General features: G+C 44.9%; 2 protein-coding genes across 11 annotated transcripts; one reads left to right on the top strand and one right to left on the bottom strand.

Moving 5' to 3' along the window:
- Window positions 1-223: 223 nt before the first annotated feature.
- On the top strand, window positions 224-7253 carry LOC125521503. Of its 9 annotated transcripts, none has more exons than XM_048686556.1 (13): window positions 225-740; window positions 828-967; window positions 1990-2067; window positions 3288-3382; window positions 4046-4130; window positions 4806-5225; window positions 5655-5762; window positions 5851-5918; window positions 6062-6149; window positions 6234-6305; window positions 6522-6575; window positions 6658-6757; window positions 6855-7253. In XM_048686556.1, the coding sequence occupies exons 1-12, from the start codon at window positions 323-325 to the stop codon at window positions 6745-6747; spliced, it is 1716 nt and encodes a 571-aa protein (XP_048542513.1). In that variant the 5' UTR covers window positions 225-322; the 3' UTR covers window positions 6748-6757; window positions 6855-7253. The 9 variants fall into 9 exon arrangements, 4 of the variants coding, with proteins under 4 accessions (XP_048542516.1, XP_048542513.1, XP_048542515.1 ...); XM_048686557.1 differs by having other exon boundaries at window positions 226-740; window positions 3303-3382; XR_007289316.1 differs by lacking the exons at window positions 6522-6575; window positions 6658-6757; window positions 6855-7253 and having other exon boundaries at window positions 224-740; window positions 5835-5918; window positions 6019-6149; window positions 6234-6303.
- Window positions 7254-8754: 1501 nt separating this feature from the next.
- Window positions 8755-11065, bottom strand: LOC125521502 (vacuolar protein-sorting-associated protein 33 homolog). Of its 2 annotated transcripts, XM_048686554.1 has the most exons (2): window positions 9062-11065; window positions 8755-9024 (listed from the first exon to the last, which is right to left on the bottom strand). In XM_048686554.1, the coding sequence occupies exons 1-2, from the start codon at window positions 10868-10870 to the stop codon at window positions 8878-8880; spliced, it is 1956 nt and encodes a 651-aa protein (XP_048542511.1). In that variant the 5' UTR covers window positions 10871-11065; the 3' UTR covers window positions 8755-8877. The 2 variants fall into 2 exon arrangements, with proteins under 2 accessions (XP_048542511.1, XP_048542510.1); XM_048686553.1 differs by having other exon boundaries at window positions 8939-11065.
- Between the last annotated feature and the right edge of the window lie 4670 nt (window positions 11066-15735).

Here is a 15735-nt window from a genome sequence, read left to right as displayed (position 1 = left end):
TTTTCAAATGCATGGTTAAAATTTTCGAAAAAGTTATGTAACTTTTTTGTAATATATATTTAGAATATTTGAAAATATGAATAAAAGTAAAAAAAATAGAAAAAAGAAAAAATGTAAAAAAGGAGGCTGTGGTCTGCCAAGCGCTGGGCCGGGCCAGTCTCGCGCTCGCGCTCAGGCGAGGCTGCCCGAGCGACCTACGCGCGAAATAGGGATCGCCATGTCCGTGTGCAGCCGTTCCGTTCCAGTTCCACCACCCGCGCCTCATCCACAACCGAACGGGCGCGACATGTGCTCGACGTTTTCCCTCTGAGACCACGCGGCCATGGCGCTCGCCTTCCTCCCGCCCGCGCCCGCAGTCCACCATCCGCCGCGCCCCCTCAATCCCCCGCCGCTCGCGTCCGCCACCAACACCGGCTTCTCTTTCCTCTTCCCACCCGCCTCCCGCTGGCCCTCCCTGCAGAGGGCCAGCTCCGCGGCATCCGGCGGTGGCGCCGGCTCGTCAGAAGCGCCGGCCGACAGCTCGCTCGACGCAGACCTCCTCCGGAGGGTCTCCGGGGCAGAGGACGCGGACCGAGCGCTGGACATTGTCGCGGAGTCGCTGGGAGGCGGGGCCGGCTCCGGCTCGAAATCGTCCCTTGACGCGTCCGACTCCAATGCGATAGTAGCGGCGGCGCTTGACCGGGGCAACGTCGACCTCGCGCTCTCCGTCTTCGACGCGATGCGCGCCGGCCTGGCGCGAGGTGAGCCCGCCTTGCTCCTCTGCTATTTTGTCCATTCATGAGTTGCTTGAGTGCTCCTGACTCCGGTGTCCAACTCTGAGTTTGCAGTAGGGCGCTGGGGCTGGGCAAGGCCGGACGCGCGGACCTACGCGTTGCTTGTCCAGCGATTGGCGGCGGCTCTGCGCGTTTCTGATGCTATCAGGATAGTCGACTACGTGTCCCGTGCGGGTGTATCTTCTGCAGAGGAGGTGAGGTTTCGTGTTAGGAACTCATGTGCCAGAGGAATGTCGTGTGCTTATGTCATCTGTCGCATGATGCTCCAATCTGGTGTGCCAAGTATCATGCTGATTTCTGACCCATGAATTTGTAGTTTTAGAAAGTAAACGCTGAGTAGATAGATACTTCGCACAACAACACAAAATATCTGGCTGCTATCTATCTCAGTGCTTACTTTCTTCATTTTTCTGCTTTGCAGTTTAATTCTATGTAGACTTAATTTACAACTTTAATCATCTTTGACTGTGGATATGAATAAGTGCAATACAAAATCATTCCCAGAACAATCACCTTGCCATCCCATTTTCATAGCATTTCCATCAAGATATGAATAATTTCTACCAAGAAGTTGCAAATAGAAATTTATCAGATAGCAATAAATGTACTTCAGAGGAGTTTATTTGACAAAGGATTCAGTGGGAAACCATTTATGTATGGCACTACTTTCTTTTTTCCCGCCTTAGACTGATAATAACAGCAGCAAAGAAGAAATTAAGCCAGTTAGCATATTAAAATACATGGGATCAAGTTTCAAATTCGCAAGGTCAAGTACTCTTAGGTGCGTCCATCTGGCGGTTTGCAGAAGGCACACCTTAGTCCACAGTTTGGCGGGCATAACAAATGAAATCAGCTCATGAACATTCTAAGTATCCCAATTTATCCAGGACCTCCTTCGCCTCCTAGGGGTATCTTTGTTTGGGAGCCAACGTATCAAAGTTTGCATGTTGCGTGACTTAATATGCCTAGAATATATCTGCTTTGAATATTAACAGAGTAAAAATTAATTTTGAACAGTTTGGCAGTATTAATATTACAAGATTGCACATTGCCCCACAATAATGCCAGTAGTTCTGAATATCTTTGAAATTTGATAGTTTTGGTGAAAATTGAATATCCAATGTTGACATGTGGGTGCCTTAGTGAATGGAATATATCTTGTACACATTAAATTAGTGCAATTAAGTGTTACAGTAACACATTTTAGTTACTGCAGGTCCCGTTTGGCATAACTGTTCGCTGTCCAACCTGCATGGTGGCAATTGCTGTCGCACAGCCTCAGCATGGAACTCAGGTTCGATGCTTCAGAAGTAGTTGCTTTACTTCTCCTTCACATACTGAATACTACTCATCAGCTTGCAAAACACGAACTTCTAAACAATTTTCCGCAGCTGGATACATCATGAGACGCGAGACAAATGTGACTTGGAAGAATAAGAGGGAAACAATGGGGACGGTAGCTGTTAGATATTGTTAGCACAGGAACCAACATACTGTCGCCAGTAGGTAGGAGCACAGAAGGGAGAGTTCTAGGAATATAAATGCTTTTAGATCCATATGCAAATTGTAATTCTGGTAGGTGGATCTTATTTTGTAATTCTGTCCCTCACTAGGGTTTAGTGACAATGGATGCTTTAGTAAATAGTTTCACTCTTTATGGTCGCACATTGCTATAACTTATAAGCACTTCAGCAGGACATTTTGATAATTTTATATAGGAAACGTATTCTTAACAGTTAACCCTCTCAATTCTCAAGTTTTATATATTCTCCACTTCACCTCTAAAATAGGAACCAATTATTCTACTCTCCTGTCTACCAAAACCGGTTGACATAACCCTCTTGCCACTTTTCACAATGACACCCCCCTCCCCCGGCCGTGCGCACCTCTTACCATTGCCAATCTCCACGGTGGGGCATACACATCCCTCTTGCGCGTTGCGTGCTGCCCCCAAACTTCTCCATGGCCCGTCTTTCAATACACCACCACCTAACTCACCTTCTTTCCCGTTTGTTCCATTTTCAAGGTTGCTATAATGCCGTCATCGCCCATTTTCCGCTGGCAAGCTCTCCCAAGTGCTCTCATGGCTGTTGTTCTAGTTCGTGTGGAAATCAGTTCTTTTCCCCCTTTCTTTCTATATGTTTGTGTGACAGCCATGTCCTGCGACAGGCTATTTATCCCTCGTCAAGTCCTACAAGGATCTAGTTGTCAGGCTAGACTGCCACCATGGATAGATTATACCATGCTTGTAGGATTACTTGGACTAGGTCTGATTCTTGCTGTCAACAATATTGCTTCTATTTGTAGGAGACCATTTGGCAGATATGTTACATAGGTATACACATGCAAGTGTGTTAAATACGCAAGAAACCCTTCACAATGGGGAACTATGAACAACTATATACATGTCTAATGCCTTCCACCCCAACTCATGGCAGATCAACAACATGAACACAAAACCTGGAATATTTTTAGTTGGATGCTTTGAATTGCAAATATCGTTATGGTTTTTAGTTGGATGCCCTTCAGGTGGTTTCTTGTTCGAAGTGCCGGTACCAATATGAACTATTTTCTGGAGACGTTACAAGCATCGAGTCAGAAGAAGTGAGGTTAGTGACTGAAACATGTTTTATTCATCAAGCCGTCTATTGGATATTTCTGTACCACCTTCATAATGTTGTTTATTGTAATTTAGTGTCCTTTTAGGCTTTTAATTATGGATTATGATCACTACTTTTCAAAAGCAACTAATACGAACCTTTACCAGCAACATTTTTTTTTTTGCTAGCGGGAGAGGGGGGGGGGGGTCTAGGTGCTTGAACTTTAGAGATACTTGATATCTTGAATCATAACGAGTCATTGAAAATGTTGAGCTTAATCAGTAATCCGGTTATGGTCTGACTGATACTTTTTTCATGTGTTTTTGGGGGTGGTATGATGGGCAACTCAATGTTGCTCTTGTAATTGGTTTGTGGGGTGGTTCAATATTGCTCCCAAAAATATTGCTTTCCAGGATGCCGAAACGTCTTAAATGTTTGATAACTACACATTGTTCTTCGATGTAACTCTATGACAGGGGTGATTTGTGGGCCTTCCAATGATTATTCATTCTCTGCGTACTCCTTTGCATTATGTAAATTGGTTAATTTCTGTTGTTTTACTGTTATCTCACAATACAAATTTTAGTGCTTCATTTCAGTTTTCCAGCAGTTACTATACTTCATGTCGCTTCTAATATTATTTCTCTAAGGATCTTCTCCTACCGAACGCAGCATGAATATTTCAGCTTTTGAGAAGGCCTTGCAATTTATAAATGTGATGAAAGATGATCTTCCAGCTGCCGTTCACTCTATCGTGGTAGCTTTCCTTTCCAAAATGCAGATTAGAAATTAGTCTATTTATATGTTGATGCTATTTACTTTAGACGGAGTTTTACTTTGTTCTTCGTGACACGTGAAATGCCTTAGGGTCTTGCATATTATGTAAAAGTATATGGTGAACTGAATGGAAGTATATTTCATCACATTTTCTGTTAAGATTGAGGCAAGAATGTTTGGATAGAATGTTCGAAATGTAAAGATGATGACGCAGTACAAAATTATCAAAATGTTGCTACCACTAATGACAAACTTGTACCCGTATTTGTTTTAAGCTCCACATCAAAAACATGAACATATCTTGTCATAGTTATCGGAAAATAACCAAACACTTGTCAGTCAAGTCAGCATGACCAAATTTGGTCGTAGAGAATTGGCAACTATCAACTCTAGAGTAAACAGTCCATTATGCCACATACCCAATGTTGCCCCATTCTTAAGTGCTGCTAATTCGACATTCAAGAATTAACTGCCATTTCTCACTGAATACTGATTGGCGTCCGGAATTTTGTGGCAGCATGCTGGGGCTTCAGGTCAGCCTTTCATGGATGATATCATCTTCTTTTACAATCTATGCACAGTACTGTTAACAGCTTATGTCAATTTGGTTTCAGTTTCTAATTACTGATATGTTTATCTGTCATTTGTGTTGCAGATCCGTACACCCTCAGGAACAGCCCGCACACATAGATTTGCTACCAAGACTGTGGAACTGCCTGCTCAAGGAGGAGAAAGAGTGACCATTTCCTTGGCTGCCCCAGCCAATGCTTATCGTCAGATGGGTCCCCTCAAGATCGCGGCACGCTCAAAAGGGTTTAGTCCAGGAGAACCCATGTGCCTCACTAACCATGTCAGTGGAGAGATCTCAAAGTTGCTAAGAGTGCCATCAAAGAATGTGGGACCATTGTTTCTTAGTCCTTATCTAGTTGGCGGTGCTGTTGCTTTGCTTGCTTCTGGAGATGCTGTTTCTGCATTCATTGATCCAAGCCTCCCTAGACTAATTACAGCAACTGTCATTGCATCGGCTGCTGTTGGGACAACACTAAATCAAGTGATCCTGCCAGAGACACGAAAGGTATGTTTGATTTCCATGTAGCAAAAACATCTAGGGTGTTTCTTTCATTAAAGAAACGAAACAAAGTTCCCTTAAAAAAGAGAGAAAGAAATGAAACAAAGTAGTGATACTCTGAGCAGGTAGGTAAAGATCTAGTCATGTATCACCGATAAATTTGTTTACTATTAGTATTAGACTGTTCCATCTTGCTTTGTTGATGGGTTAGCTCCACCTGATCTTGCCAGTACTTGTTGGCAATACTACCCATTCCGTTAGCATTACTGATGGCAATGATAATTCTAATTATGTTCTCAACCATACTATCAACTTCAAAATCTTTTTCGTGTTGAGTAATGTTTTTTGGAGGTAAATGCAGTGACTATAGTCTTGAACTAGAAAGTGTGGTGTGTATTAACTATCCTGCATGATTTAACTCTTGTGTTTGTCCAGCTTCCGCAAAAGGCGGTAGACATAGTTGCTGTACAGCAGAAACTCTTATCTCAATATGACATGCTTCAAAGTCGTCTTAAGGATCTGAAACAGCTTGTTGAAAAAGAGGTTTGTCTGTTTAATCTCTGTAACCAGTAAATCTTCTGCTAGACGTAAAGTTTTGAAAAGCATAGTGTCCAGAATTATTCCATCGAAGGTGTGGATGCTTGCAAGAATGTCTCAGTTGGAGAACAAGATATTAGCAGTAGGCGAACCATCATATCGGTAATTTTTACAGAAGTTGCATGTTCTTCTATCATACTGGTTTAATTTACTTACTTAAAAAAGCACTGTTTTATTACAATAGTTTCATGTTCTACTGCAGTGTTTTATGAGGAGAATTGAGCATTGTACAAACTAATTTGCAGTGCTCGACGTGGTAGAGTGAAGAGGGTACGAAAAAGCTTGGAAACTACGCTTTTGGCAAAGATTGAGCTGATGGAAAGTTACGCAAAAGTAACACAAGAGACTGTAAATATAAATCTGTATACATTTCGCATGTAATGTAGCTGAAATAAAATGTTGAATATGGCATTGCAGTTATGTTCTATGATTGAAATTGAAGTTGAAATGGACTCTGATGTTATCGTTGCTGAAGCAGCAACCGGTGCAGTAAGTTCCTATCAATACATACAGTATACTTCCTCCGTTCGGAATTACTCGTCTCGGATATGAATGTATCTAGAATTAAAATACGTCTAGATACATCCATTTGTACGGCAAGTAATTCCGAACGGAGGGAGTACTTCCTAATCATTGTTTCTACCATTGTTTTTGTTTTTCTGATTAATTCCGGGCAGATAGCTAATAATGAGTGTTACAATTCAGGAAAGAATATCAGAACAAATTGAACAGTTGATGGAGATTGACAGTCTTGAAGAGGTGGAAAACCTTCGGCCCAAAATTTCTATCGAGCATACCATCGTTTACGAGGAACTAACATTTGCTTCTATAACCATTTCAGCAATGGCGTATACAAGCCGAGGCTAATGATGAAGCAGAAAGGCTTCTTGGTTCAGATTCTTCGGAAGCATTGTCTGCTGAGCGTGTATGATGATATTTTGGTATGGAAGTACATTATTTTGTTTCCCATTTTTCATATAGCTCAGTTCAATATAGATGTTTTACTTCCAAACTGAGAACAAAACCATATTCCACTAGGCTGGTCACAGTGACTTGTGAAGACGATGATTCTGATACAGAAGACAAACTGATTACTATGTAGAACCATGTATCCCCCCCATAACATCGAAGTGAATATTGCAAAGAACTTGAGATCTCTAGCAGACACTTGACAGTACAGACCAGGACAAGCTTATGGATAGAAACAAGAGAGAATTCCTTATTTGACACTCTCTTAAAATCATGTTCCTTATTTGACACTGAAAAAAATTTCTTCCCTATATGACCTATAGTCTTAATTTCTTTCCCTATATGACACTCTAGTTCATTTTGTACACGTGAAAAGACCTTTTTGCCCCTGTACATAATGTGACCAGAAATATGTAGCATTGAGCCTAATTAAGGAAAATTCGTTTATGAGAGTGAGCACACTCAACATGTTATCTCCTCCGTTGGTCTTTTTTGGGATGCATGTGTATTCTGTATACCTGAGTGCATGCATCCAATGTATTTAGAACGTATTCAGCTGTGGGTCTAGTTTCATGCGGTATGGTTTGTGAGTGCGACTGTTTGACGTACTTTTGTACGTGTGCTTTAACACTAAAATGCATTCTTAAAAATGAATGAATTTTTTTAAGCACTTTTGTGTATGCTTCGGTGATCACCTACGTGCATGCCATTAGTGCATGTGCACGTATTTGCATGGCCCATGCAGGACCTATAGCTGTATGGAAGAAAGTTGCGTGCTAGCACGAACGTACGCCCGGTTCGGTGCAGCCAACATGCGTATGTATATGAACCGGGTCATATGAAGCTAGAATACATGTATTCGCTTGATCGTCAGGGTGCGCGTACGTATTTAAATATCTATGCTCCGCGTACGTATTTAAATATCTACGCTCCGGCAGGCAAGCTGGCCGTGTATATGTACACAAATACGTATAGACAACTAGCCAGACCGGTCAATTAGCACATGAACCATCGAAGGCCTCGGTCATGATTTCTTTTCCAAAGAGCGAGAGACAAAGGCTCTGTTTGCTTCAAATTTTTTTTGAATTTCGTTTACTTCAATTTGTATCGATGGATTCCGTTGCCGCGCAGGGCCAAAGATTTAAACAACCTTCAAGGGGTTGAGGTAGGGACGCGTTTATCTTAAACAACGTTACATCCGTATCGCTCCATAAAAATCGGAACGGCAATGGCCAGCGCCGGACCTTCTCCAGCTGCCTAAAAATACCGAGGCACAACGCACGCACAAAAGGAGGCAACGCACGGCGCACCCACGGGGAGCCACCAAGAGATCCATCCATCATTCATCCATAGCACGCCTCAAGCATCACGCATTAACCAGGAGATCGACGCGAGCTCGGCTGTCTTCTGGAGTAGATGGCCGGGAGGGAGGTAGCATAGCCGGCTCCGGCCGTGTTGCGGTTGTTGTCTAGCCGGCTGACTTTGTCCGCCCTCCCCGCCGCTTATCCAGAGGAAAATTCCTAAATGTAGTAGACTTGACCTGATTTTTTACCAACCTGCCTAATTCAACAGACTTTTCGAAAGCATATTTGTGGTCACATTATACATATGGGTAAAATGGTCTTTTCACGTGAACAAAATGCACTAGAGTGTCATATAGGGAAAAAAATTAAGACTAGAGATCATATAGGAAAGAAAATTTTCTTCAGTGTCAAATAAGAAACATAATTTTAAGAGAGTGTCAAATAAGGAATTCTCTCTAGAAGAGAAACAAATGAAAGATGCTTACAGAGACAAGAATGTCAAACCCCTGAAGAACCATGAGATGTTCGGGGCAGTTAAGGACTGTGGCTTGGTTTGCTAGTTGCTTTAGCATGTTTCTTGGAGTTAGCAAAAGAATCTGATGCTGGCTTGTAAATGGCTCCGCGTAACTTTTATCACCATTATGTTGAACAGTGGGGACTGTTACTGTACATAAGTGCGTAAATTGAATTGCAACACATTTTTGTCATGTCCATAGATAATTGCAGATCCTTCAAATCGATGTTTGCGGAGCATCTGTGTCTGTACATGAGCTATCAATTTACACGCTTTATCTGACAAGAAAATAAAAGACTTGTGTGATGTGAATGCAAGAGCACGAGCAATAGCATTTCTGGTTGCAGAATAAAAAGTGGCCCAGAACTGAACAAGGAAAATCCCCTCCTGGGCACGGGTTTGCGCTGCTTTGTACAATCAAAAAGGGGGATGCACAGCAAAGACAACTAAATCATTCCCTCTTTGCTGCTGGCTATAATTGGTCTAAGTAATGTGTTGCCGGTGATGACCTTTGTTGTTGCAACCACGAAGACACAGCCCATTCCTTCCTGTGCACCAAGAAATCGAAGCGAGGCAATCTCAGCAAATGTTACGCCACCAACAAACACAACCAGAACAACGGAGCGACGACCAACCCTGTCGGTTTTCTGTCTTGCCTCGGCTGATAGTAATTCTGATGAACCACTAATGGTCGAGACACCTCTTTTCAAATCCAGATGAGGGCCCGGCAACAATTTCAACACTTCTTCGATAGATCGCCATCCAGACTTCACTGCATGCTGAACAAGGCGAATGCTAAGAGGCGCGTATCCAGCAAAGACGTATGATACATCATCAGGGGAATCAGGATCCTTTATATCAACTATAAGCTGGAGACCTCTCCTGATAATAGCCCAATTACTCCTCGGTTCCCGCCCTTTAACAAGGCCAGCCTTCTGCAGATTGTATAACAAGGGCATGTGCTCAAAGCCATAGCTGTGCAGTATCTCCCGCCTCAGGTAGTCAAAACTCTTCCTCGGCAACCCAGCATTTGTAAGGGAAAATAACACCAGAAGGCGAAGCACAGTCTCAATAGGCTCTTGCTTCTGTATGATCTCCTCAATGTACTTGTAACACGTTTCATAGTCCTTCGCCTCCAGCATCTTTTGCTCAATCTCTACTCGGGCATGAAACAAGGGTTTTCCAGCAAACGACTGCAGATGGTGCGCCAAATTAACATGCCTGGTTATCTCCGGTAGTGAGTGTAACCTCTTCACAAAATCCTTGAGCTCGGAAACCGACTGTGTGTTCATTGATTTTACCTGCGCGTAATCTTGCTGAATAGACGTTGCCTTTTGGTGGACGACCCGAAGCACAACATGGAAGCTGAGGTCTCGAATCTCCCTGTACAACTTATCGCTCGAATTGAGCGGAACCTTGATCTTTTTCCCATCTTGTTGGGCGCGCATGATGCCGGCATCAACTTGCACAGATCCGTTGTGAATTTCCAACATCTCGTCTAAGAGGCCTTCATACGTTAGCTGAGAGCACATTGGTGTCACCATGTCCACCTCTCGATCTAGCAAGATAACGGTCTCTATCTCTGGAATCCCCATGTCATCCATGTCGACAGGGTCTTGGAGGTGCATATGGTTGAGCAGCTGGGCAGCTTTGGTTGATGCCACACCCTTGGCTCTAACATTGGGGATGACTCCAAAGGCAAGCTCTAGCCTATGAATAGCTTCTGCAACGTGCCAAGCAGAAGTCGCCGTATCCCCTTCCATAAGGTGACATTCCTGTGAGGAATAGTCATCATCACCAAGCTCAAAAGAAATGACATCCTCATCCAAAGGAACCAGATACAAGGGGTATTCTCCGATTATTGCCAACTTTTGATGAACTTTCTCTTCCTCCAGAATCATCTCACAGGCAACTAGACGACGTGGCACGAAATAGAGGTGGTATTCCCTCTGGAGCCCCTTGGATTCGTCGTTCTTGATTTGATTTGCCACGAATTTCATCAAGCTGAGCTGCGACCGAACAAGGTACACCACCTTGGGGCACTCCGTCTGCAGAGGCTCGGCGGAGAGGACCCGCAGCTCCGTGACATGTTCCTTTAGCGCCGAGGTGTGCAGGATCAGCGAGAGGGTGCCCGCGAGCTTCGGATCGATGACCAGACACTTGTTCCCCCTGACGCTCTTGATTATGCTGACGAGTTCCTTCTGTGACTGCTCCCTGAAGGCAGTGAGATTGAGCGGCGCGTTATCGAGGTTTGGGATCTGTGCCATCGGGGCCCGTCGGGCGTCAATGGCGTCGGGGTGGGGTGGCCGGGTGGAGTGGGCTTCTCCTAGCGATGAGGTAGCTGCTCCTGGCTGACGGCGGGACTCGGGCGTCGACGGGACGGAGGTCCGGCGGGGATGGGGCTTGCAATTGGATGGCCGGATCTGCCGGCGGAGGAGTGGAGTCGGGCGTGGCGGCGCTGAACCTTGCGTAGGGTTATTATACGAGAGTGAGAGGGGTAGCTATATAAGAGCATCTCCAACAGGCGCCGCTCGCGCCGCTTGCAAAAAACATATATGCCGCACGCGCATCGGCTGGTTTGACGCGGCGCGCAACGCTGACTTCAACGGCTGCGCTAAAATGCAGCGTGCGCGCGTCGCTCCAGCAGCGCGCCAAAATGCAGCTCGCGCGACCCGCCGGTGCATTGCATATGGCATTTTTCAATACAAAATGATGAACATTTTCAACACAATAAAAATTTCACACAAACAAGTTGATAAAGTTCATGCCCACAAGTTTAAAATCACGCCTACAAGTTCATCCAACCAAGTTCAAAATGCAAATCAAGTTCAATACACAAAGGAAAGACACATCATTCCTCGTCCTCGTCGTCGTCTTCGTCCTCGTCCTCATCTTCGGAAGATGATTCTTCCGCCTCCGAAGATGAATCTTCCTCCATCTCCTCATCGCACACCGCATCATGTGAAGCTCCGACGGTGTTGGCAAGATCTTTAACGGCATCTTCATGGGAATGTGTGCGAGGAGGCTCATCGAAAGACATTCCGCCCATGGAGGCCGGAGGTGCACCCATGCCTCCCATGAGAGAAGCAAAACTCCATGCCTTCCATTGTGGCCATAGCATCGGGGGGTGCTCCAAAGCGAGCCATGCCTCCCATTGCACCTAAACCGCCCACGGTACCTCCGAAGCCACCCATGGCGCCGAGGCCACCGCTACCCATTGCACGAACCATGGCTCTTTTTTGGATCAAGACTTTTTGTTGGGCAAGATTGACATACTTCTTTTGCATCGCATTGAGGTTAGTGGTGTCCAAGAAGAACAAGTGCTTCTCCCATTCCAACAATCTAGTTCGCTCCTCATTGGTCACCTTCCTCTCCTCCAAAACCACCTTCCTCTCCTCGGCCGCCACCCTCCTCTCCTCGGCCACCAACCTCCTCTCCTCGGCCGCGGCATCTTGGGTCCTTGCCATTTTCCTCACCTCATTGACTTCTTTTCTTGCCTTCACAATAGCTTCTATAGCATTTTTGAGCTCATCATCTCCTTTCCTCTTCTTCTTTTGGGTTTGGTCTTTCTTGCACCCATCCGGTCGCTTTGACTTCGAGTATGAAACCGAGTTGGGTGTAGGGCTTCTCTTGCCGTCATCACTTGATGCATCATCCTCATCATCATCATCATCATCCAACTTTATTGTTCGCTTCCGTTTGTCGCTCAAATGCAAATCATCCAAATCTTCACGCTTCTTCCATTTCTCATCATCCTTCAACACATCATAGCAATGAGGCAAAGTAAAGACCCTTCCTTTCTTGATCTTCTCCTTCTTGGTTTTCCTCTCCTCTTCTTTGAACAAGTTTTGCGCAATGTTGAACTACATGAAAACAAAGCAAGTTAGCACCAACAACAAGCAAAACAAAGCAAGTTTAGCACCAACATGTAAGATGAAATGGCACTTACTCTATCGTCCTCATTTGTGCCACTTGGGTTCAACTTGTCAACCGCCTTTTGACAAGCCGCCCATCTTTGATAATCTGAGTTGATTGTCGACCACCGGGACCTAAGTGATCGGTTGGAGCGGTCAATTCCACTCACGTTGCGAGCATCAAAGTGTTCCTTCATCCGGTTCCAATAAGCATCTCTACTTTGATCGCCTCCAACGGATGGATCCCTCGACACTTGCAACCAAGTATTGCATAGTAAGATGTCATCGGTGTTGGTGTAATTGCCCGCTCTTCCTTTCGGTGCGTCGACAATGCCCTCACCCTCCTCGTCCACCTCGAACTCATAGTCTTCAAAATGCATGTCATTGGTTTGAGACCAATGCGAATTGTTGAAGCCAACACCCATCGTTGACATGTATGCATCATCATTGAGACTACAATTTTTTTTGCACAATGCAAATAAGCTATCTATATGTGACGAATGCATTCAAAAAATAACAAAAAAAAATGAAAAGTTAGAATTTTTTTTACCTTGGAGGCATTTCGTCGAACATGTTGTGCGCGCCGGCCGCCGGCTCAACGAGTGAGCTTGCTGGCGCTTCGGCAGCCGCCGCGCCCGTCGCACGCCCCGCAAGCTTCTTCCTCTTCGCCTTGGAGGTGCCGGAGCAGTCCGCCGCCTTGTTTTTCTTCGCCGATGTCTTGCCCTTCTTTAGCCGCGCCGCATTGGGGAGCTTTGAGGAGGAGGGGGTGGCGGCTTGGGCCGGCGCCGGCGCGACGCCACCCGCCGCCGAGGTCATCCGCGACGGCATGAAGAGGCCGTGCGCGAGGCCGCTCGTCGGAGGAGCTCCGGCGGCGGCGAGGCCAACGCCACCCGGGCTAGGGTTTGTGGCGGCGGCGGCGGGGGCAGGGGGGTCGCGGCTATAGGACGGGGTGCCGGCGCGTGCGTCCATGGGTGCGGGTCGCCGGCGCCGGCGCGCGCGGGGCTTTGGAGGGGGAGAAGAAGAGCGCGCAGCGCGAGCGTCGAGTGTGCCGCGCGCGGAAGCGGGCGCACCGCGCGCGCGGTTATTGCGCGTCCGCTGGAGCCATCCGCCAGGTTGCGTGCGCGTTAAAACGGGCGATTTTGTGGCGCGGCGCCTGTTTAGCGCGCCTGTTGGAGATGCTCTAAGAGTTCGGTTATCGGACTCCGTCCACGCAACGTACCCGGTGAGAAGGCTAGGTTTTAGTTCCTCGCGGTTACGATTACGTACGTGGGCGGCGATCGATCCGGCCTTGAAGAGGTTGATGGCAGAGATGAGAGAGGAGACCGCGAGGGCCGGGGAGAGTGAAAGGCTGAAGACGCTGCATGAGGAGGCGGCTCACCCGAGGAGCAACTCTGACATGGACCCGGGGGCGGGGTACTTGAGGAGGAAGACAACCGAAGCCGGGGAGATGAGAGGCAGGACGGCGGTGGAAGCTGCAGGCGAGGAGGACTACGAGGCCGACATGGCTGCCAAGTTCCGCCATCGCTGGGAGGAGCGATGGTCTGGCTATTTCGGCTCCTTTGAGGACACCGGTAAGTATAAAACACTACAAGAAATATGTTAATCCATGACGGATTTCTGGTGACGTTCTCAGAAACCGTCATGATTTGTTTGGTTCGTCATGAGATCCGTCACGGATTAATGAGATGAGAACAAACTAAACTACACTGGCGCCCTTACGATGTACCGTCACGGATACCGTCATGAATCGACCATCTGTACACCAAGCAGTCCGTCATGGATGGCTCATACTGATGTGTCACATGTGTTCTACCCACATATGTCCGCCTTAGTTTTTTTAAGTTGTTCAAACTGTCACATCTGGCCTTCTAGTGCTTTGTTTTAGGAAAACCTAATGTTGCTGCAGTGTGTCCCGACGTTGCTTTTTTAGGGGAAAAAGGACTAATACTTTTTTAGGAAAAAAAGAACTATTGCTGTTGTGTCGTCCCGACGTTGGGCTGCTCTAAGTTTTCTTTTGTATAGAAAAACATGATGGGCCTTCTGATGCTTTTTTTAGGAAAACGGAATGCTGCTGTTGCGTGTGCCGTCCCAGTGTTGGGCCGCGTTAAGTATTTTTTCAAAGAGAAAATTTGTATGATTTCTTTAAAAAGTCTTTATCTTTAAATTAAAAAAAGGAGAAGCAGCTAAAGGCATCGAACTAGGGACCTCTCGCGCACGCGCGCACACACACACCTAAATGCTTTTATATGTTCTTATAGATAATGACCCGCAAAAAAAGTTCTTATAGATAAAATGGGCCAAGTTTTTCAGTTTTTAAAAAGGTGATTGAAACGGGGATTTGAACCACATAGCACTAAACTCTACGTTCCAACGAGCCAAATTCTTATGTACAACGAGCCATGTTTTTTTAGTTTCTATAGTACATTTCACGCGTAGGCAACAATATGTTTTTTTCTTTTGCGAAAAAGCAACAATAGTTATGTAATGTACAACTTAACGTCAATGTATAGCAAACATTCGTGAAATCTCCTAAATTTTCGTGTCCCTCTAATGAATTAATAACATTGTTCCATGCCCATTTATAAGAATTGTCTATTGTATTTTGATATTATTATCATTTTTTTCTAATAGGTTGCAAATAGAAGTTTCGAGTTATCCCCAAGTATCTTCTGACATTTTTATCTGTTTCTAAGATATGAGCTAAAATAAAAAATAATTCCTTAAATATCTTTTTTGAAATGTTTAATCCTTATTTGACTTACATATACATGAAAATGGCAGTACCTCTGGTAACCACACATAAATGCATTTAAACCATAGAAAATATTAAATAATCTCTAAAATTATTGAAACTGCTACAGGATAAAATATATATATTATAGTACATGTGAAAATTCTATAGGAGTATGCCGCATGTTTTGATTAAAAAAAAGAACATCACATGAATAGAACACGAAGACGAGACATGAATTCTAAGCGGTTAGCACCTTCCCACTTGGCAACTTGTCAAGGTGTATCAAAAAATGTTATGTGTGCATACGAAAAATGTACAATGACTATTTGATAAAGTTCACATGTATTTTTAAAAAAGTAAAGTGAAAATGATAAAAAGACAAAAAAAAGTGAACTGAAAAAATTCAAAAAGTTTCTTAAAATCATGTACATTCATTCACGACCACAAGCACACAATTATTGTGTATATGCATTTGTGTTTTTTA

Source organism: Triticum urartu, chromosome 7, assembly GCF_003073215.2.
Source record: "Triticum urartu cultivar G1812 chromosome 7, Tu2.1, whole genome shotgun sequence".
Taxonomy (NCBI): domain Eukaryota; kingdom Viridiplantae; phylum Streptophyta; class Magnoliopsida; order Poales; family Poaceae; genus Triticum; species Triticum urartu.
The sequence above is the reverse complement of the archived record's forward strand: the minus strand, read 5'-3'. Positions and strand labels throughout refer to the sequence as shown.